Raw genomic sequence first — 22,264 nt, 5'->3', positions numbered from 1 at the left:
AGAGTAATAACAATCAATCATTGCAAATAAACACTTAGAATCAAATGTTTGAGTTACCTAGGTAGCTGGTGAGTGGCAATCATAGAAAAGAAACAAGCCTAAATTTGTTTTTATAATGACCACGAAAAAGAAGGATCTCTAATCAAAGAAAAGAAACAACCAATAGCTGTCATTTCACAGAACAAGTACATAAATATTACTTTTATCTCTAATCATAATGATGCTCATACGAATAAATTTGTCTCCCACATTAAACTTTGAAGCCTTTATAATTGACTGTCTTTGTCGATTTCCAGGTAATCATTGACTATTTTAATGAATACGATCCATATAAATGAAATTTGTTTGTAGGGGTTCTAATTTTTCAGGAAACAGCCTCACTAACTTTTTTCTGCAAGGGCTTAATCATAATTTGATCAACAGGGTAATGACCTTTAGAAAATTTTAATCAAATCCATTTTGTTAGAAATATTTGCATCTGTATTTGCAGAAGCCTTAAGCAATCGGCTACTACATTTGGCCTTTCTCTGAAGGCAGAGGATTGCTTGAAGTATTAGGTATCTTTATTTCCATTATATCGAATATTTTTCTTCATTGTCACTTGTTGTGGGTCACAGAATTTGCCATTTAATGAATAATTGAGCAATATCATATATACCTACAATCGTAGTGAGAGCATAAAGAACACTTGAAAGGGTGCATGGTCAAACTTGTGTCCTGTATTTGCCCTAAACCACAAAAACTATTTTAGTTTGCATTTGCATTGCAGTTAAATATCCTGCATGATATGCATCACACTTAACCAGATGAGATCCCCTCTTTCTTTTTGATTTTTTTTCTCTACATTAAAGTTTGGAATTTCAAGTCTTTATTAGTTAATGTCTTCTGTTGTTTTGCAGTGACTCACTAACTACTCTTTGTTTTTCTTCCTTTTACCCCTTCGTATGTTCTCATTACCTACTTTAATTACTATTCTCTCTATTCCACTTTGATAGTCTTGATTTTTTTTACTCACTTTAAGAAAAATTAGTTGATTTTGTTGGAAAAGTAAATCTAATCTACTATTTTCCTAAAATATCCTTTCGTTAATATTAATAGTATGATCAATCACTATATTTTTACATTAATTAAAACAACAATTTTCATGGAAAAGTTAAACTATTTAAGGCATGAATCAAAGTAATTATTGAATAAGATAAGTAACATTAATTGATAAAAAGTACATTAAATAATAAGTATTTTAGAAAAGTTAAAAATTAACTATAGTTTCAATTGAAAAGTGAACTATAATTTGGGACGGATGAAAAGGATAATAAAACACTTAAAATGGGATGGAAGGAGTATTATTGATGCATTTAATGAGCTCACTAACATTTTTCAGATAGATTTAATCACCGGGTGAGAGACTGATGAACTTTCGAAAATTTTAATCATATGCATCATTTATAAAATATTTGCATCTGCATAGAAGTGAGTCTGTCAACTATTAGAGGTTCCATTAGATGAGGAACATGTGTACTTGAGCATTAGTGGCTTTATTTGCTTATCATCAAAGGATGTGCTGATAACTAAAGCCAACAATTATTTAGTCCGGCTTATTTGTTCTCCCAGTGTTGATTAGGGCCATTAGGTGGGAACACATTGACTACTTATTTGGCTTTTCTCAAGGTTGAGGGGACAAATATCAGTATTAGATAGCCATGTTACCATTATATAATTCTTGTAAAGGGTATGAGTCATTAAAGATGGAATAATTTATTGAAGATAAATACCTTAAACAATATATATCTTGAAGATATTCAATATTTTTCTCTGTTGATTAACAAACTTCAAATAAAAATTCATTATTACTGGTGACAGGTAGGAGAATATGTCATTTATGAATAATTAAGCAATATCACATGTACCTTTAGTCGTACTGAGAGCTTATAAAACTACTCTTGGATAGAGAACTGGATAAATGTGACATGGTGCATATCCAACTTGTTGTAAAATTCTTTTTTGAGTATCATACACGCTACATGTTAATTCACTATTAGATGTATAAAAGGAGATATCAATTCTTGGATGATTTTAAGAGTTTAAATTATTGAAGGATATGATAAATATATATATATATATATATATATCTTAGGTTTTTTTCTAAGAGAGTCAAGAGAATTGGTAAAGAGTTTGTAGGGACTACTCCTACAGTTTTATTACTTTTATCAATTTAGAAGAGTGAGATTTGAGAGTCTTATTATAATTATGTGTGATTATTGTATATATTATTGGTATTATTCCTCTTCTTCCACACTTACTTGTATGTGTGGAAATTGCTTCTCCCCATATATACATTGATTTTATGAAATGTATCTCCTGTAGCTTTTTGGTTAAAATTGTTTGAGTTCAAAAAATTTATATTAAACAATAAGAAATACCTATGGATCCTCTGGGTAACCAAACCCATGCGATTCTAGTCTAAGTCGGGTATTAATAACTTCAGTGATTCTGGATCTGAATTAAAAGCTACTCATGGGGACGCCTAATCCTAAATTAAGCAATCCCTTTTAAAAACATTGGCAATGAATGAGAATTTAATTATTTTATCATTCTTTTGGGTATTATATCAGTTCCTGTGTCTCTCCATGTAAACTAATTTATGTTGTTCAGAAAAAATTCAAGTCATTTTAGACCCCAAAATAAAAATTAACAAAAAACAAAAGCCTACAACGACAAAAAGGCCAGTTCAAATTCATGTTATCCTTATGTATTCGTGTTCGAAATATTTATTATGTCCCAAGAATTCATTTCTTTAAACGTTTGTTGTAAAACTAATAGTACAAACTAGTAAAAGTAGAGAATAAAGAAATTAGAGACAGAAACTACACACACAGAGACATATATATGTGTGTGTTTATATATATATATAGAGAGAGAGAGAGAGATTATTTCTAAATTGTGTGATAGTCTCAGTTTCGTATGAATAGTAAAAGTGCCACAGTCCACCTTGAATAGTGAAGAAGTTTCCTTTGCCTCTCTATCAATTTATGGTATATTATACCCATATAATACAGGTTCGTGTGTATCACTCAGAAACGTTGTTGTTTTTCGCACATTTAAAAAATACTCTGAAAAATACTCATGTTTTTCAATTAATTATAAAAAATATGTAATAAACTTTTAACGTATTATACATCACGAATGATACTTCAATTTTTGAAAAAAATCAAAATTTGAGTAAGGATAATGATATATTTTCGAATTGTATATGAAATAAAAGCGACATATACCATAGTAACTATAGATTTATATATATTTAAGTAATAAGGTGATAAAATTTAATAAAATTGATGTGTCAAACTAAAATAAGTTTAATATTGGTACAAATGTAACATATGTCTTTGAAAACTATAGCAAATTCACCCATATTTTTAGTTCCTTAACATTTAAATATGTTAGTATTATTCACATACAAATTTATATATGTAATTTTGTTGAACACTTTTCTTTTGTTGAGTTCACCTACACTAAGCTACAGATACAAACATAGAAATTTCTAAAAATTAGGAGATGGGCCATCTTTTAGTTTGCGTATATTGCATTATTTGAAAAACATTTAGAGTAGGATCTTCTTTTTTTTTTTTTGCTAAACTTTTAATCATACTATTGAAAAAAAATCATATAATATACCTATGTGTAATATCTTATATTATACCCATCCCGTATTTTACTTACTATGGTAGAGATTAATCTTATTTTTTTTTTCCGGAAACGATAACTAATTATATTAACTTGTGTAAAAATTTACACTTAATGAGCAAAGGCTCAAGCTGCACTATACAAGTGTCTGCGACACTGAGGATTTAACCATTCCTCATCAAAATATATGCTTAGCGCATAAAAACTGAGGTTAGCTAAGCTATTCCTCACTTCCTCCCTAGCTAAAACAAATGAGCATTCCATAAACATTGAGCTTAAATCGTAGATGTCCTCAAGATGAGAATGAAGTCGAATATCCGTAGCCCTTTTGGTTTCTATCATCTTCAAAAGTTGTCGCTGTGAGATTGCTACTTGAATTCTCCTCCATTGCTGCTCCCTTGCCTTTATCATTGCTAGCTTGATGGCCGCTGCAGTATCCATGAGAATGTTCCCTGTGCTATATTCCTTTACTGCCCATTTAGCTAGCAATTGATCATTTCCCCTCACTGCCACTATGCCTATTCCCATCTGACTTGCTTTTGTCCGAGTGTCAATAGCTAGGCAAATGGTTATAGGACATTCACTATTTGTGGTTACTGCCTGCTGCACTACAGCTTCTGTTGTTTTTGGGATGCTCATCTGGTCCTTGCTGTGTTGGATTCTCTGCATTTCCAACCACTCTTCTTGAGCTTTATGTATGATTTTACTTGCTGGTCTTCTATTTTTCTGAAACACAAAGTCATTCCTAGCTTTCCAAATTTGCCACAAAATGTTTACAGTGAGTGCAATGTGTTCCAGCCCTTCAGGTCGTTTCCTAGCCTCTGTTAAAGCATTCCACCATCTTTTAAAGTTCCCTTGTTGGTCATCAATACCATCCCATTTCAATGGTGCTATTTGCCATGCTTCTTCTGCCATCCTGCAACGAAATAGTAGGTGTTCTACAGTTTCCACAGCTTCACCACAATTCTCACATATTGGTGATCCTTTCTTGGTTCTGCTAAACACCACTTCATTAACAGGTAATGCCTTATTCAGGCATTTCCAGATAAAAATCTTCAGCTTGTGTTTCACTTTAAGCTTCCACAAGTGTTTCCACAGGTGTTGGTCCTCTAGGCTGGTTTCTCCTCTTGTATGCATTTCCTGCTGCTGTTCTTCACCCTTCTTGTTTAGTTCCTTGTAAGCTGAGGCCACTGTATATTGGCCATTGCCACTATGTAACCAAAAATGACCATCCTCCCTGTTAGCCAAGCTAATTGGTATCCTGAGTATCATTATGGCCTCCTCTTCCTTGAATAGTTTGAAAACCAAGGCTCTTTTCCATCTGAAGTTTTGAATCAGGTCTGCCACATTTTGCAATTGACAGTTTCGAGGCCTAGCTGAACCAGGCCTTCCTTGGGGGATCTCTGGTACCCAGTTGTCATCCCAAATTTTTGTACTCCTTCCATTTCCTATTTTCCTTTTTAGCCCTCTTTGCACATCCTCCCTGACTGCCATGATGCTTTGCCAAATCCATGAAGAATTGTGTTGTACCTGGCAGTTGAAGATTGTGGATTTAGGGAAGTACTTTGATTTCAGGACATTGCTTACTAAAGAATTGGGCCTTGTTATCAGCCTCCAGATTTGTTTCCCTAATAAAGCCTTGTTAAAGTTCAGTAAATCCTTAAAACCTAATCCCCCCTTCTTTCTGTCCAGTGTGATTCTTTGCCAGGAGCACCAATGCATTTTCCTCTTCCCTTGTTCCTCTCCCCACCAATAATTGGCCATCAGGCTACTTAGTTCCCTGCATAGACGGACTGGTAGTTTGAAGCACGACATGGCATATATAGGCATAGCCATGGTCACCGCCTTGAGGAGAACTTCTTTCCCAGCCGTACTCAAGAGTTTATTTTTCCAGAGTTGCATCTTTTTCTCACATTGTTCCTTGATAAAGCTGAAAACCTGTCTCTTGGATCTTGTTATAACCATGGGTAATCCTAGATATTTTCCTTGATGTACCCTCTGGATATTGCCAAAATTCCTACACACTTCTCTTTGTTGTTGCTGAGAGATGTTCTTGCTGAAGAACACTGAAGATTTGTCTAAGTTTAGCATCTGGCCAGAACCTCTCCCATACTGTTTCAAGATATTCATCAGCGTTGCTGCTTCCTCAGGATCTGCTTTGCTGAAAATGATAGCATCATCTGCAAAGAAGAGATAAGTGATTGCTGGTCCGCCTCTGCAAATTTTCATTCCTGTGATCTTTCTTTCTCCTGCTGCTTTCTGAATCAAGTTAGTAAGGCCTTCAGAACAAATCAAAAAAAGGTATGGGGATAAAGGATCTCCTTGTCTGATTCCTCTCTCTGGTCTCACATATTCTCTTACCTCACCATTCACGTTAAAAGAATAGGTAACTGTTTTGATGCAACTCATAATCCAAGTGGTCCATTTGTCACAGAATCCCATTCTATGCATGATTTCCTCCAGAAAATTCCACTCAACCCTGTCATAAGCTTTAGACATATCTAACTTCAAAGCAAAAAAACCATTGTTTCCTTTCCTTTTGTTTTTTAAGTAGTGCAAACATTCATGAGAAATGATAACATTGTCTAAAATCTGCCTACCAGGAACAAAGGCAGCCTGGTTCTTACTTATGCAAGCATCCAACACCTCTTTGAGTCTATTTGCAAGAATTTTAGAAATGATTTTATACACTACTTTGCAAAGACTAATAGGTCGAAAATGTTGGAGAGTGGTGGGGTTGTCAATTTTAGGAATAAGAGAAATAACCGTGTGGTTAAAGGATTTAGACAAATGACCAGAATGGAAGAAGCTTTGAATGGCTCTAATGATGTCGTATTTTATGATGTACCAAAATTTTTGGAAAAAGAAAGGGCTCATACCATCACTGCCTGGGGCTGTGTTTGGATCCATAGAGAAAACTGCTTTTTTTATTTCCCCCTCCTCCACTTTCCTAGTTAGCTTGGCATTCATTTGTTGAGAGATTGATTGTGGTATACCCTCCAAAATCTCATCTAGACAGTCTACCTCTGCACTGCTGAATAATTGTTGGTAATATCTTGCTATTTCTGCTCCCAAATCCTCTTCCCTCACGGCCCAAGAGCCATCAGCTCTCTGTATGTTTTGCATTCTGTTTTTTTTCCTTCTCCCTCTAACATTAGCATGAAAAAATTGGGTGTTTTTGTCCCCATGTTTTAGCCATTTACATCTTGCCTTTTGACTCCAATACAATTCTTCCTCCATGTATGCTTGCTTCAATTGACCTTTAAGCTCTTTCTTCTTGTTCTTTCCATTGATCCCCCCATCTCTTTGCACCTCCTCGAGTTGCTTTTTGATGCTTGAGATTTTCAGCTTAGCATTATCCTGAAATTTATTCCTCCATCTAAGTAATTCTACTCTGCAATTAGCTATCTTCTTTGTAACATTAAACATTCTTGAGCCTACTTGTTCCACATTCCATGCCTTCCGAATCACTTGATGTATTTCCTCCTGTTGTAACCATCTTTTATCAAAAAAGAACCTCTTTTTTCTTCTCTGAGTGCTTGGGTTGGAGTCAATCAGCAACATACTGTGGTCTGACCCAAAGTTTTCTACATGTGTGCATTTAGCCCTTTGAAAAATTTGAGACCAACTTTGGCTACCCAAGGACCTGTCCAGCCTTTGTCTCACTTCTCCATCATTCTCCCAGTTATTACTCCATGTCCATGGATGTCCTTCAAAGCCTATGTCAACCAAGTCATTTTCTGATATGAATTTTCTGAAGTCAGTGAAAGACCAATCCTCTCTTAGTGTCCCACCCCATTTCTCCTCATTTGTCAAAATGTCGTTGAAGTCTCCTGCTATAAACCATCTGTCCCCCCAAAGTCTTTGTCTTTCTCCTATTACTTTCCACTGTTGTTTCCTCATTTGGTCCCAACAACTGGCATAGATGCCAATGAACCACCAGTCTGTTTGTGTTTCTGTATCTTGAATCTGCACTTCAATTGTAAAAGAGGTGTGCTGAATCATCTTTATCTTAATATCATCATGCCATAGTAATGCCATCCCTCCAGATCTTTTCATAGCTTCTACTACATAGCATCCTTCAAAATGCAGCCTCCTTTTAACTTGCTCCATATACTCAGCTTTATTTTTAGTTTCACATAAAAAGATTAAATTGGGGGAGAGGAGGTTGTTAGCCTCCTTCAACTGGGGAATTGTCAAGGGGCTCCCTGCACCTTGGCAATTCCATACCAGTACCTTCATATTGCCTTTAGAGGCCAGATTTGGCTGGCCTCTGCCCACACTTCCATCGCGGCCTCCCTTATCGTTACCTCTGTCAGCTTAGTTTTCTTGCTAGAAATTTCATCCTCAGCAACATCAGCCATTTCTTCATCCTTTAAGTTGAATTTCCTTTTTCCAATTTGTCCTGCATTGCCAGGCTGTCCCTTCCCTTCTTTCAGTGTCTGTCTTTTGTTCACCGGTGTCTTAATGATCTTGTTCATCCTCCTTGTTTTCCTCAGTGATGCCACCGTGATCATGTCAGCTAGATTTTCATCAACCTGCATGTTCTCTTCTGCCTGTTTATGTTCCCCTCCTTCCCCAGTTTCCTTTCTTTCCTTGCTGATCAGCAATTCTGGGGTGTTCATAAGACTTATGGGCATTTCCTTATTAATATTGTGTAAAGGTCGATCCTTTTCTAGCTGGGCCTGTTGGTGTGACCAAAGGCTTGATTCTAATCCAACGTTCCTCTCTGATTCCTTTTGATTGTTCAAGTTGGGTTTGTCCTGTGATGGTTTATTCATCCCTAACCCCTGAAGGTCAGTCTCCCTTGTTACTTTCTCACCGCCCTCCTACAAAGTTGAGTTGTCTTTGTGTATCCTATTGTCTAGGCCAGACACAATTAAAGGTTCCTCATTCTGGTTGACCTCCTTCCTCCCAACAGTTCTGGGAATTAGTTCCCCATTTTTGAAAGTCCAATGTGTCCTATCATCTGTGTAGTTTTTCTGAGGCTGTGTTTTTGGTGGTGAACTCCTTCCACTCCTCGCTCTCAACCACGGACCATATTGGTTATCCAACTGACCTCTCCCCACTATCACTTCTATTTTGCAGGTCCTCTCACTGTGTCCAATTCTCCCACAGCTATAACAGAAATCTGGACAACGCTCATACTTAAAGCTAATCCACCTTGGAGCTCCATTCAGTTGGATCATCGCACCCCTCATTAGAGGCTGTGAAATATCTGTCTTCACCATAATTTTAATATGCCTGCCTTCCTTTCCTCCAGCTTGAGGAATTATGACTTCCTTAACCTCACCAATCATGACTCCTATCTTCTTCCCTGTTTCCTTTGACATCCAATGTATAGGCAAGTTCCACACTTGGATCCATAGAGGGGCAAAGTTAAAAGCTGTATTGTCCTCCTCTATCCCTGCAAACCAACTGCTTAGAACCAAAATCTGATTATCAATAATCCAAGGTCCTCCGTCCAGTACCCTTAATCTTTCATCCTCTCTCGGTAAAATGAACTGAAACAGATTTGGCTCCAACTCCAGAGCCTTCATTTCCTTTGGATATCCCCACGCAGCAGTCACAAAGTTCTTGACTCCCACAAAATTGACGACTTTTTCTCCGTGTATTTTCCCCACTAGACTAGATTGGCACTCCATTATCCCATTATCAGCATCCCCCAAATCTAGAGTTGTGCCTCCCATTTCTTTGGTTGAAAGTGCAAATTTCTGCAAGATTTCTGTCAATTCCTCTGCCATTGTCTACTAGAGATTTATCGGGTATACCACACTTATCTCTCACTGCTTGCACTTAGCTAACACAGAACAAAGAAGGGGAAACCCCACGGCAAGACAACAAAACCAGCTAAAACTATAAAAGACAGGTAAAAGAGAAGAGGTACCCTACTGCAGCTAAAAAACTAGTCAAAAAACAAATGCATCTACTTAAAACTTAAGGCCAGGAAACAAGGGTCCTTTTTTTTCTTTTTTCTTCAAACTTACCTGTCACCAGCTTATGACTGAGGGCCAGAAACCTCCTGGAGAAGAAGGGTTGCCTCCTACTGTTGTGGATTGCTCGCACTCTTTTTTCCTTTTTTCCTTTTTTTTTTTTTTTTCCGTTTTCCCACTAAGGACAACTAAGAAACTAACCCAGAAAAGTGTTGCTGTTCGTTCTGAAAAATCTAACCTTTAATGTGTTTGCATATCTGTGCATATAAGATCTTAAATGCTCACTCAAAGTCAGACAGATAAATGACGGAAGGAATTGGAACCTGTGAAATTTGGAAGGTTTAAAAGGTTTGAACACTCATGAAAGAGAGAGAGTCACGATTCCCAAGAGAGAGAAAAAGGCCTCTCACTTTAGGAGAGATGTTGAGCCTTTTGGTAGAGATTAATCTTATAGTAAGGTTTTCTTCTTTTTGAGATAATAATATAATACTGTTGTGAGATTATTGTGAGCGTTTTTTATTGGAAAATGATATTAGTATTCCAGAAAAAGTCCCTAGCACTCCATCCTCTTTTAAGCTTTTAAAGGAAGGACGGAAGACAATTTTAGGAGTACCAATAACATTTGCCTTTTTATTCTTAGCAAAAGCCACCTTTTATGGTGGGGGAGTTTGGTAGACCCCAATCCGTAATCCTAAGTGATTATTATTCATTTAATCCCATAACGCTGTGCGGTTATTGTATCTCCATCTAATTTGTTTCCCTGTTTTGATTTGGTGGGAAAAATTAACTGCCGTACTTGGCTTTCTGAAGCCAGATGAGAGTTTCCATGTTTCCAATGCATAATTTCCATGTTTTCATTATATAATTCTTGTGAAGGATATAAAGTCATTAAACCATAGTTATTAAACCCGCCCCGGGGAGGAACCCGGTGAAAGAGTTGGGTTAACGAGTTACTGGTTCAATCGGTTGGTGAGTGGTCCAACCGATGGATCACTAAATATACTTAAATATTATGTCTTATAATTTTTTATATGGTTAAAATTATAATAAACTATGTCTTAGTAAATGTTCATTTAGTCTAATTTATTATAGAATCATTAATTTTTGTAAGAATCAACAAAACTTAAATTTGCCTTATGGAAATTTCATTATTTTTAACAAACTTTTGGTTTTAACTTATGGAAATAAACTAGATAATGTTATTTTATTAAAATTTGCCTTATGGAATTTGGGAAACAAATAAAATTTTATTAAAAGATTCCAAATAAATTTTGTTTTGAAGAAATAAAATAAGAATAAAAGTCTAATATATAATATAAGAAGAACCAAACAACTAACAAATGGATTTTTGGTCTAGTGGTGATTGCACCACATTCTTACACTTAAGGCCCCAATTTCGAACCATCAATGCAACATTTTCTAAAAAAAGTTTCGCATAACAACCGGGTTCTTTAGAAAACCGGTCGGTTCACTGGGTTAACCGGTTGAACCACCGATTCGTCAAAAAGTCAACGGTTCTATTGTCCAAACGATCTAATTAGCAATCCGGTCCGGTTCTATGGCCGGTTCACAGGGTTGACCGGTTGAACTGCGGGGCCGGGCCTGGTTTAATAACTATGCATTAAACATATAACAATTTCTTGAAGATATCCAATCATTTCCTTCATTGATTATCAAAGTTCTAATTAAAATTCACTAGTACTGGTGCCACGTCAGAGAATTTGTCATTTAATGAATAATTGAGCAAATATCATATTTACCTGTAGTCGTATTCAGAGCATATAAAAGTATAAAACAACTCATGGATGGAGTACTGGATACACGTGAAACGGTGTATATACATATTTTTGGAGTCCAAAATCTATGGCTTTAGCTATCAGCACATATTTCTTGTTGATGAAACCATCACTAGTTGACAAACCAACTTTGATACGGATGCTTCAAATTAGTGAGGCCATTAACCTCTTCACGCAATTTTGATTAAGCCAATGCAGAATTAATTAGTGAGGCCGTTTCATTAAAAATTAGAACCGTCGCAATCAAGCTTCAATTATATGGATCAATACCCATTAAACTAGTTAATGGATTTCGGGAAAACAACAATAGACAATCAATTATAAAGACTTCATGCTTTAATGTGGAAGATTTTTATGAGCATCATTATGATTAGTGTTAAAGTAACATTTATGTACCTGTTCTGTGAAATGACAACTATCATTTAGTGCCATCATAATTGTTGTTTCTTTCATCCCTTATCTACTCAGGCACCGTGATCATAGATTTAGGTTGTTTCTTTAGTATGATTAGAGATCCTTCGTTTTCATGGTCATTATAAAAAGAAAAGTAGGGTTGTTTCTTTTGTATGATTGCCACTTGCTAGCTATTTATGTCATTAACTTGGATTTGACTAACAAGCGCTCTTGACATACTCGTTAAAATACTTAAAGTACATCTAATTTATTATGTGAATGCACACATTCGCAATTAATTATCCCCTGCATTTGGATACTTTCTTGTTGTTAGAAAAGTCCATGTTTCCCATTGTTTCTTTGCACTGATTGAGTGCCATTATTCATGGAAAAAAGATTATTCTACTTTGCTTTACCCGTTCCTTTTCATTGATTTTGTGTTTATCATAAATAAGGAGTTTCAAACAGGAAATTTCTTGTTGTCTAAATATTGATTTTGTAAGATCAGGTGATAATCTTGCTGATCCACTTACAAAAGGTCTAGTTAGAGAAAAAAATCTAGAAAGTATCCAAAGAGATTGGAATAAAGTGAAAAAAACGTAAAAGCTATCTAAGATGATACAATCGTCCAGGGACGGAGCCAGAAATTTATTTTTGGGGGGGCTGAAGTGTATTAAAAAAATTTTTTTGTGACGAAATAAATATATTTAATAAGTAAAATTTAGAATCAATAATTATAAAAATAATAAAAACATATAATTATACATACCCAAAAATTTGTTATTGATTAACACTTGAAGTATTGGTAGTTGTTGCACTCGAATAACGAAGAGGAGGCAATTGCATTCTGCGAGTCTTCATCCGTTGAAAACGCTGCAATATTTGCTCATTTTCAATTGTTGCAAAAATATCCTTCTCGATGTATACAACCAGACAGTCATTCAACTTGCGTGTTGTATTACAATGGATCAAGAAAAGTACTACTCATTCAACCGTCGCCACAAACAATTGCTTGTTCATTTGTTCCTTCAGATTTTATTTTTAGCACGTTACCATCAAGTCCAAGAATTCAACTAGAAAATATTTGGGCCTGCAAGTGAAGCTGGTGGATCAATAATAATATGTATATTGCACAAACCCAATGGAAAAGCTACAAGAAGCAAAGTCAAAAGTTGCTACGAAGCTAAGTCCCATCATGCCCAAATTGATTCCTGCTGCTTCTGCTAAGATCCGGGTCGTGCCCCGGGACATAAGTTTTTGCGTTAGAAGATCGTAACAGAGAAGGATATCTTTTTTGTCTCGTTCATAAGGCGAAATGGTTAAAAATCTAGGAGTGTGCAGCAAAAGATTCTTCTGACGGGTTTGCGCAACATATAGAGCCTATCCAATCCAAAACCATCCGCTGATTTTTGAAGGAGGTTTACAGAGAGCAAAGCTGGCCTGGGGCTCCATTCTAAATTAATGGGGCCCGGCGGCCTTCAATGCTGTAACTAATTGTTTAGAGTTCAATGTTGATGGTCCAGAGGTACAGCGCTCTCTCTGGGACTGGGACTGGGACTGGGAGATCGAGGGTTACCAATCCAGAGGCTTCTTCAAAATGAAACTGGACTTCCTCTGTGTCATCTGTGATTCTTTTGGGTCTGACTGATGAATAGGCTCCAAAAGTACCACATCCCCGTGCTTTGACGCATATGTTCTTTCCATAACCCACTTCTTTGACCGCTCCACCTGAATTGAACATCCTGATGAGGCCTATAGGAGCGAATCGAGAACCATTTGATGTTTCCTTGACAGGAACAACCGTGAAAACCTCGTACTCCCGTGCCATCAGTGTAATTGGCAGAGCAGCATTGCTTGGAAGGTAGACTAGATGTAGGGGTTTTTCCGGCGGCTTGGGGGGGGCTTAAGCCCCCACCAGCCCCCCCTTAAATCCGTGGCTGCAATCGTCTAAGCACTTGAGATCCCAAGAACCATATTATAGACAAACAAAGAGTTGCTTGTTATGATATATGAAAATTTTTTGATATTATAATAGTCCAATCATGTGATGCATATGCATGTTATCTGTGATGGATATGAGAATTAATTTATTAATGAGTTCTATATCCCTTATGGGTAAGATGTTATAGTCACAAAAGCATCTTTGATAAAACCAATTGATAAGTATATATTTTACATGTTTTAAATGTATTTTATTATTTAATTTTGGTGTGTTTTATTTATTTTTATAACTAATTAACTATGTTTCTAGTGACAAGTGCATTTTGTGGTTTAAGTGTCAAAAATTGCATTTCTATGGTTTAAAGTGGTGAAAACTTCATGTTTTTGCAGGTTTAATTATTCAATCATCAAATGGAGTGAATTGAAAAGATATTTGGATGATTGTTAATGATTTGAAGCGATTTAAAGAGAATATGAAGTGCAAAGAAAAAATACAATCAAGAATAAAAGAGGAAAACTTTGACAGCTTCAACACATGTTGGTATTTGACGGGTATTTTACATACGTGCAAGCTAAAAAAACACCGAATTACACCCGTTCACTGCAAGTATACAGATCAACTAGTAGTTTAGGGTATATATCGGGTCGATCCCACAAGGAAGAGTGAACAATTACCGGTATTACTAAAGCTTCTCTATTATTTAGACTATCAATGAATGATAAGAAATTTAACCTACTGCACTTATACAAGAAATTAACAAATAAAAGCTCCTTAGGTTGTGGTATCCCTAACTACTCATGCAAGTGCTATATTTGGATCATTGAGTACTACATCTAGGCTAATTATGGTATAATTTCCTTATGCATTTGAATCCTACTTTCGTAGTGAATCAATTATACTCATAACTAATCCATACCTATTTTCATGGTTATGAAATTAGCTACAAGTTCATTTCTTCAATGAAATTACATGAAATGAATCACTAAAAACCACATAAGTGCACATCTACTTTCGTGAGTGTACTCCCTATGTTTAGCACTTCTTGAACTAGTGTTAAATCTCAATTTTCATTGCAGAAACAACACCTTAGATAATCACAATTAATGGTACCAGATTAATCATGATTTCAAGAGCTAAAGTGCTAAATAACTTGCTCAAATCATAGCAGTCAAATAACCAAATAATAAACACTAACAATTATAGAAAGTTCAACCAAACCCAAGGTATAAACTTTAGAAACACATAATGAACACAAAATTCAGAACTTGTATATTAACTAAACTTGGAATCAAATACAAAAGATAAAGAGTTTGGAAGGAATACAACCCTTGTCACATGAGCTTTCTTCCTTGCCTTCTTCATCCTCCATCTTCATCCTAATCTAGATAATAAACAAGAATGGAAAAGCTACACTACTCTATACTAAGCTAAACTAACACTAGGAAGATGACAGAGCTACATTTCTGCAACTTCCAGCTTCTCCCGTATGTCTCTCTCTATTTTCTGCTATGAACTCTCCAATCTCTCCAATCTCCTTTTTGCAATGAATTTGGCTATTTTATGATGAAAGGTGGTCAAGAAATGAGGCCTACACCTCCCTTTTACAGCTGGGAATGTTTCTCACATGTATAGCATCGCATGTGAGTTGGTGGGGGTGAAATTGAGTTTTACGCGTACAGAGCAGCCTTTTCTGACCAGTGATCCGAGCTGCTACAGTACCTCGGATCCGTATGGATCCGAGCTCGGATCCACTAACCCAGAAACAACCGAGGGTTCGGATGAATAGTGGATCCGAGTGTGGATCACTTGCTCTGTTTTTGTCCCAACTTCAACCAATCTTTTCTTGATGTTAGAGGCTGAACCAGCTCATGTCTAAAACACAAAAGTTGTAGCCTTTTGAGTTATCTTTCTAATGCATCAAGAATCACCTCATTTGGATCTGTGTAGGCTGAGATATGACTGAAATACCCTTGCCTGCTCATTGCCCTGTTCCAGCTTCGACCAGTAGAAATTTGCTATTGTAATTCGGCATTTTGACCTGGAAAACCTTCAAACTGGATTTAGATGTCTTCACCAAAGTTGTAGATCTATCTCTTATCTTTAAATGGGTTCAAGAATCATCCCAATCCGATCATTGTAACTCAAGTTATAGCCGAAATACGAAAATGTGTCAAAACTGTCAAAATACACAAAATCCAAGTAAAAAGTGATAAAAACCTCATTTAATCACTTAAAAACATTTATTCACCAATTATAGCCAAAATGATTCATATTCTTCCAATAATATAACCAAAGTGACTAAAAATAATATAAAATGTCATACAATTATTACGTAAATTAGTCACTTATCAGTATTTCGACTATATCTTGAGTTACAAGCTTCAGATTGAGGTGATTCTTGAGCTATTTTAAAACTAACACACAGCTCTACATTTCTTGTGAGATATTAAAATCCAGTTCATGAGATTTCCTAGTCATAATGTCAAAATACAATCGGTCATTTCTGTTGTCGAAAGCTGAAATAAGGGATTGACCAGTCAAGGATATTTTGGCCATTTCTCAATCTATAGAACTCCAAATTAGACGATTCTTGATACATTGGAAAGCTAACTCAAAATTTAAAATTTCATGTTTTTAAAAAGAGTTAATGCAACCTCCATCATCAAGAAAATATCAGTTGAATTTGGTGCAAAAACAGAACAAAGTTGAAGACTAGCCAGAAATGAGAAAACCTGCAAAGAGGAAAACGTGAGGTGAATATGCGACCTCAGCCCGCGTTTTCTAAGCCTGTGTTTTCTTCAATTGCAGCTGCAACTTGGTCATCAACTTGTGCTCTGTTCACACAACCTTTTAACCACTTTTTCTGCAAGAATTTCAGCTGGATATGAGCAAGCAAGCATAAAATCTTGTAAAAGCAACCTTTGGAGATTTCAAGAGACAAAAAATGCCAACTAGAAACAACTTATTTGGACCTTAAATTCTTTATAAATAGAGACCTTTGGAGAGCATATTTGACAACTTTGGAAGGCTAGTTTTTCTTAGTTCATTAGCTTAGGCAAGTTAGTATAGTTTGATTCTATCTTGTATCATACTAAGTAAGGATGATGATTGAGGTTTGAAGACGGAGAAGATGTTGCTCACATGTGACAATGGGTTCCATCTCTTCAACTCTTTAACTCTTGTATTTGAATATTATGTTTAGTTGTAATACAAGTATGGTTTTTTCTTTCATTTTCTTCATGTTTAGCTAAAGTTTATACTTAGAGTTATGGATAAACTTTCTATATCTTGTTAGTGATGTTTATTTGGTTATTTAATGATATTATTTTCAACAAGTTGTTTATCACTTTTACTTATCTAATCATGATTAACTGGCTAATAATTGTGATAATCTTACGGTGTTAGATTTGAAATGAGAATTAGAATTTAACACTAACTCAAGGAAATGATAAATCAAGGGAGTTCACTCACGAGAGTAGAGGAACACCTTTGTGGCTTTAGTGGCTTGTTCCATGTAATTTTATAGAAGAAATGAATAGGTAATTAATTTCATAATCATAAGAGTAGGTATGACTTAGTTATAAGTATAGTTGATTCAGTACGAGAGTAGGTTTCACATACACGAGAAAATTACTCCATAACTAGTCAAGAAAATAACATTCAATTAAGCAGTAATTTCATTTGCAAGAGTAGTAAGGAAATCCATAACCCTAGAAGCTTTCCATTGTTATTTGTATTATTTTTATTTTATGTTTGTAGTGTAGCTTTAATCTTTTGCATTTGTAGTAGTCTAAATAATAAAGGAATTCGAAAACCATCAGTAATTGACGATCTTCTCTATGGGTTCGACTTTTAATACCCTATACTTAATCACGACCTGTATACTTGCAAAAAATCACATGTGGGGTATTTACAATTTTATAAATATAAAATTTGACTCTAGAATAAGATTAATTGTTATATGCATACCCCGCTCGTCACCTATATAAGTGTATGGGTAAGATGTTAATAGTCACAAAAGCATCTTTGATAAAACCTATATGTTCTAGAGTACTCATATGAGAATTTAGGCTAATATTCTAAAGTACTCGTAAAAATTAGGTTTAAGCACATGGATTTAACGTGCTAGCTTGGAAAGCTTGTTTAAGAACACATTGAATATCATATGCGTTCAGTATTTTATATATCCTCAACTAATCAAAATCTACTATGAGTCTAGTACAAGAAATCTGAAATACGAAATGAAAATTTAAAGGCATTGCTACTTTCATAAGGCTTGATGGTTTTACTAAATGTCCGAATTATTTTTATTATAATAAGTGAGCAATTATTGGATATTTTAATAAAAAATAATGGAACACATCTATTGTTTTGAATTCAAGTACCATATATCACAAATTCTTAAATGAATTTTTAACGAAAATTCAATCATTCTAAGCGTAACTTATATCTTTAAAATGTGATTTGTGTCAATAATTATGTAATTTATGTAATGGTTATTTTTATGGATTTATTTAGTGGTTTTTAACTATTACATGATGAATATAGATTTTGCAAATACTAGTTAAAAAAAATGAGGTATTTGTTCTACTTACATTCATAACTCCTATTTTCTCAAAATATAAGTAGAGGGCTCACTAACCAAGTTTGATATACTTTGGCAATCTCTTAATTTTCCAACAATTATATTGGGCATTAGAAAAGTGTTGTGCAAAACTTTAACTTTTCTAAATTGTGTAGGTTTAGTAGGAACTACAGTGAAAGCTAGGCAGTTATATATGGGGCATAATCTGAAAAGGGAGTATGAATCGTCTTAAGAGAGCGATGCCTCACCTAACCAAAGTACTTTACCTATTTTCTTTTTTAACCTGTATTTTGCAAGTTGATCATGCAGCTTAAGTTCTCAAGGGAACAACAAAATAAACTAATGTGATAATGATATTAATCCTGATATATATTACTTACTATTCGTATTATTCCCTCTCTCGGTTAAAAAACTGGCTGTGACATACACAAACATTTCCTCGGACATAATGACAAACTTCCACAACTATTGGAACTTATTAAGCTTCTTCATATCGGGACAGGATCAACGAGCATAAGGGAAATATAATCCTTGAGCACCGTTGCAGAATGTGTGTACCCATCTTCATCTTTGTATATCAGACATATCACCTTAGCAAGGTTCAGAACTCGCTGAAGAGCCTCCATGGGCACTGCATTTGAATTGAGGCATTCTACATTAATATCTTTCCATGCCTTGGCTGTCTGTCTGTTAAGCTCATCAAATGCCTCTTGCTTTGTAACCCCATATTCATTCACATAACACTCAACAGCTGAGGCCACATGTCCTCTTTCCTGCTCAAACTGCATCCATAAATAATACAGTAGTAGTACCCATCAGAACTGTATATATAAGAGAGACCAATTTACACATGGCAAAATACTGATATTATAAGAACAAATAAATAAATGTTTTGGTTTAAACCTCGTGTCCAGCCATGTCGTCCATTAGTCTACAAATTACTGATGCAGCTCTAACAATTAATGGTTCGTTTGTTACCCAATCAAAGGCCTGTGTAGTCACTGAATCTCCCATTCCAACCATGGAAGTTGTTGCTAGCATCATGTATGCACCTGTCACTAGTGCTACCTTCATGTACTCCTCAACTCTCGGGACATAGCCATTGTGAAACCATTTGGCCTCTTCAAAGTATGCCTTCACTAACTTTTTCATCTGGAAGATGGAATCATCACATTAAGTATTGAGTAAATTTTAACAGCTAGGTAAGCATGATGAAGTATACTGCCTCTAATTTTGCATAGGCGAGTCTCTCTGATTTGGCTTCCTTGCCCAACTCTTCCTCGTAGTCTGTGTAAGTATCCAACAAGGCACGGTAACAGTGTCTCATATAAGATGGTAGCTGATCCAATTCATGGATGTTCCACCTGTTATCAGTGCCGGCCACCAGACCAAAGTATTGTCAGTTAAAAAGGATCCCAAGGGAACACTTGATAGATTTGAAAAGAATCTAGAAAACAAACTGTAATGATCCTAGATAATTACTCGAGGTAGCATAGATATTTCCTTAGATATTTGCAACAGAGAATGTAGAAGAGAGAATGTCGAAGGCATGATGTTCTGTTTTTAAAAGTTAGTTGGTTCGTTACTACACAGCATGCAGGCGGGCAGGATCCTTTCTGTTGAGCATTCTGTTATAGATATGGAAGGATCTAGAGAATGCAACTTGTATAAATAAGCCTAAGGTTGAGACGCAAGGGTATGCAGAGAATACAACCAAATTCAGTTCTTCCCCTTCTCTACAATTTCTATCTTCTCTCTCAAGTCTCTGTTTTCCCCCTTCCTTTTCTGTATTTTCCTTCAAATCTTGTCAGGTCAGGCCACAACACAAACAAAAAAGTAAAATGTAGTACCGCTCTATTGCATCTGTGAAAATGGTTAATTCATCAATAGTCCCATACACATCATAAATGTCGTCGATTATAGAAGTGATGGAGATTACTTTGGTTAGGATTGTTCTAGCGAGGCAATATTTGGGCTCAAAGTACACTCCCAAAATCCAATATTAACACTCCACCAGTCGGTCTCTTGCAAAAGGTGTGTTCGTCGCAAAATCCAAGTTTTTCCACCATCTGAAACGTAAAGAATCATGGAAGCTATAGAAAGGTTCTTTTTAAGCTATAGAAAGGTTCATTTTACTCTCTAGCAACAGGAAAATTATTGTTTTGTTGGACCCGTCAAGTCTGTTCTTATTCTGAGCCTGGTAGTAGGATTCAATCATTGACTTACGCTGTTAGACAGCCTAGTTCCTTCTGATGCAACTTCTGCAATATGTTAAAATCCAATTTTGCAAATTTTAGCAGTAATTTATCATGGGATTCGGCTTGCTGGTAGAAAGATATGTATTGCCTTGCTGCAATCCTTGTCAAAGATTTCTGGATTGGCACCTTAAGAGCTTGAACAACTTGTGCAGCAAGGAAATTGCTCAAATTGGGAATCATAGATTCCAGATTACTCATTGAAAACTTCAGCGCTTCCTCCAAAACATTCTCCCCATGCACTCCGAAGTTTGCTGCCTCGTACAAGCTCAACATTCCTTGCACATTGCTCGCCAGAGATTCCTTAAAATCTCCTTCTGGATTCTTAAAATTTTTGACCACATCTGCTCAAACGAAACTTAGCATCGTCCTCCACAAAATTTCTAAGTTTAAACGATGCATGTTTCCACTTTACAAAAATATAATGAAAGATAAAGGCATATGAAAAGAAAAGCATTAAAAATATTAGGGCAAATAACTAGGGATCTTTCCTATTAACTGCGTAATAACAAAACCTCCCTTCCGTGTGTTCTCCATCCATCATGGTTAATGTTAAGTGCATGCACCTTCTCCTTATTCCTTAGTCCTTTTTATTTACTTTCTTTTTTTTTCTTTTTTGAGTTTTTGTTAATCTTTCCCAATTTTGTTTTTCATAAAAATTCCATGCCTTTTATTTTCTTGTAATACATTATAGAATTTGAGTTGAATTTTCTTGGGAGACAAGACCTCAAACCATAAAAATTCCTTAGCTCTAAATGCCTATTACATCCAGAAAATTTTAAAATTCTGGGGGCTGGTACCCCTCCCCGCCCCCTGTAGTTATGCAATTAGAGGGTGACTCGTGGCGGCCGGCGCCAATAGATTATTCATTGGCCGGGGTTAGATGCTATGATCCTTGAGATAGTGAAGATAGATTTACTTACCAGAAGAGGCATAAAAACCTTGCTGTCTAAGTAATCGGAAACGAAGAGCAATAGTGTGGAGATCATTTGCATCTTTGTTATTCAACTCATCACAGGCATTGTAAATGTTTTGCAATGACCCCTCAATCTCACTTTCAAAATGATATGACACCACAAGACGTCGGATGGTGTCAATCAAGTCTAGCTTTCCGGGAGACTCGTCAGGAGTTTCAGTTAGCATCTTTCTGACCTCATCTTCTAGCTGTTGAAGCTCGCCCTCTTCTTCCGAGAAATTGTCCTTCAAAAACAAGTAGTGGGAGTAAGTTTCCTGCAAACTTATCAAGATCATGATCAAAAATAACAAAAGAAAAGCTTGAAATCATATGCTACTGCTTTAATATCAGATGCATATGCAAGAAAATATTCTCCCCAAACGCTTGGATGATAATTGGCGTTGCGACGGCTAACCGGTTGTGCTTGAAGGGAAACCTCCATTCTTTATTGCAAGGAATGTTTGGAATGTGATTACGTTCTATTTTAAATTGTTATAAATGTCAGTTACTAATACCTGACGACCTTCTATTTTAGCTTATCTCTTCTCTTTACTTCTATCCTTAGATTGTTTGTATTCACTTGAAATCATCCCAAATGCTTATCCAGAAAAACAAAAAAAAAAAAAAAATGTCATCTCAAAATTGATAGAAAATACACCCCTATTTAGGGATGCGGTGTCTTATAAAAAAAAAATACTTCAAATAGTAGACTTTTCAATTAAAG

General features: G+C 35.7%; 2 protein-coding genes across 2 annotated transcripts; both read right to left on the bottom strand.

Moving 5' to 3' along the window:
* Positions 1–8,510: 8,510 nt before the first annotated feature.
* Positions 8,511–9,425, bottom strand: LOC113780611. Its single transcript, XM_027326394.1, has one exon. It carries the CDS (start codon positions 9,423–9,425, stop codon positions 8,511–8,513), a length of 915 nt encoding a protein of 304 aa, XP_027182195.1.
* A 9,393-nt stretch (positions 9,426–18,818) lies between these two features.
* LOC113780609 ((-)-germacrene D synthase-like) lies at positions 18,819–21,982 on the bottom strand. Its single transcript, XM_027326393.1, is given in 7 exon segments — positions 18,819–19,112; positions 19,234–19,482; positions 19,553–19,694; positions 20,181–20,399; positions 20,557–20,929; positions 21,509–21,785; positions 21,881–21,982. Coding segments are annotated over 7 exon segments (1,656 nt in total).
* Positions 21,983–22,264: the final 282 nt, after the last annotated feature.

The sequence above is a fragment of the Coffea eugenioides genome, chromosome 8, assembly GCF_003713205.1.
Source record: "Coffea eugenioides isolate CCC68of chromosome 8, Ceug_1.0, whole genome shotgun sequence".
In the NCBI taxonomy this organism is placed as follows: domain Eukaryota; kingdom Viridiplantae; phylum Streptophyta; class Magnoliopsida; order Gentianales; family Rubiaceae; genus Coffea; species Coffea eugenioides.
The sequence above is the reverse complement of the archived record's forward strand: the minus strand, read 5'-3'. Positions and strand labels throughout refer to the sequence as shown.

What these genes read in the sequence shown, in the direction of transcription:
- LOC113780611 (XM_027326394.1), bottom strand. Translation starts at nt 9,425, where the DNA reads ATGGCAGAGGAATTGACAGAAATCTTGCAGAAATTTGCACTTTCAACC.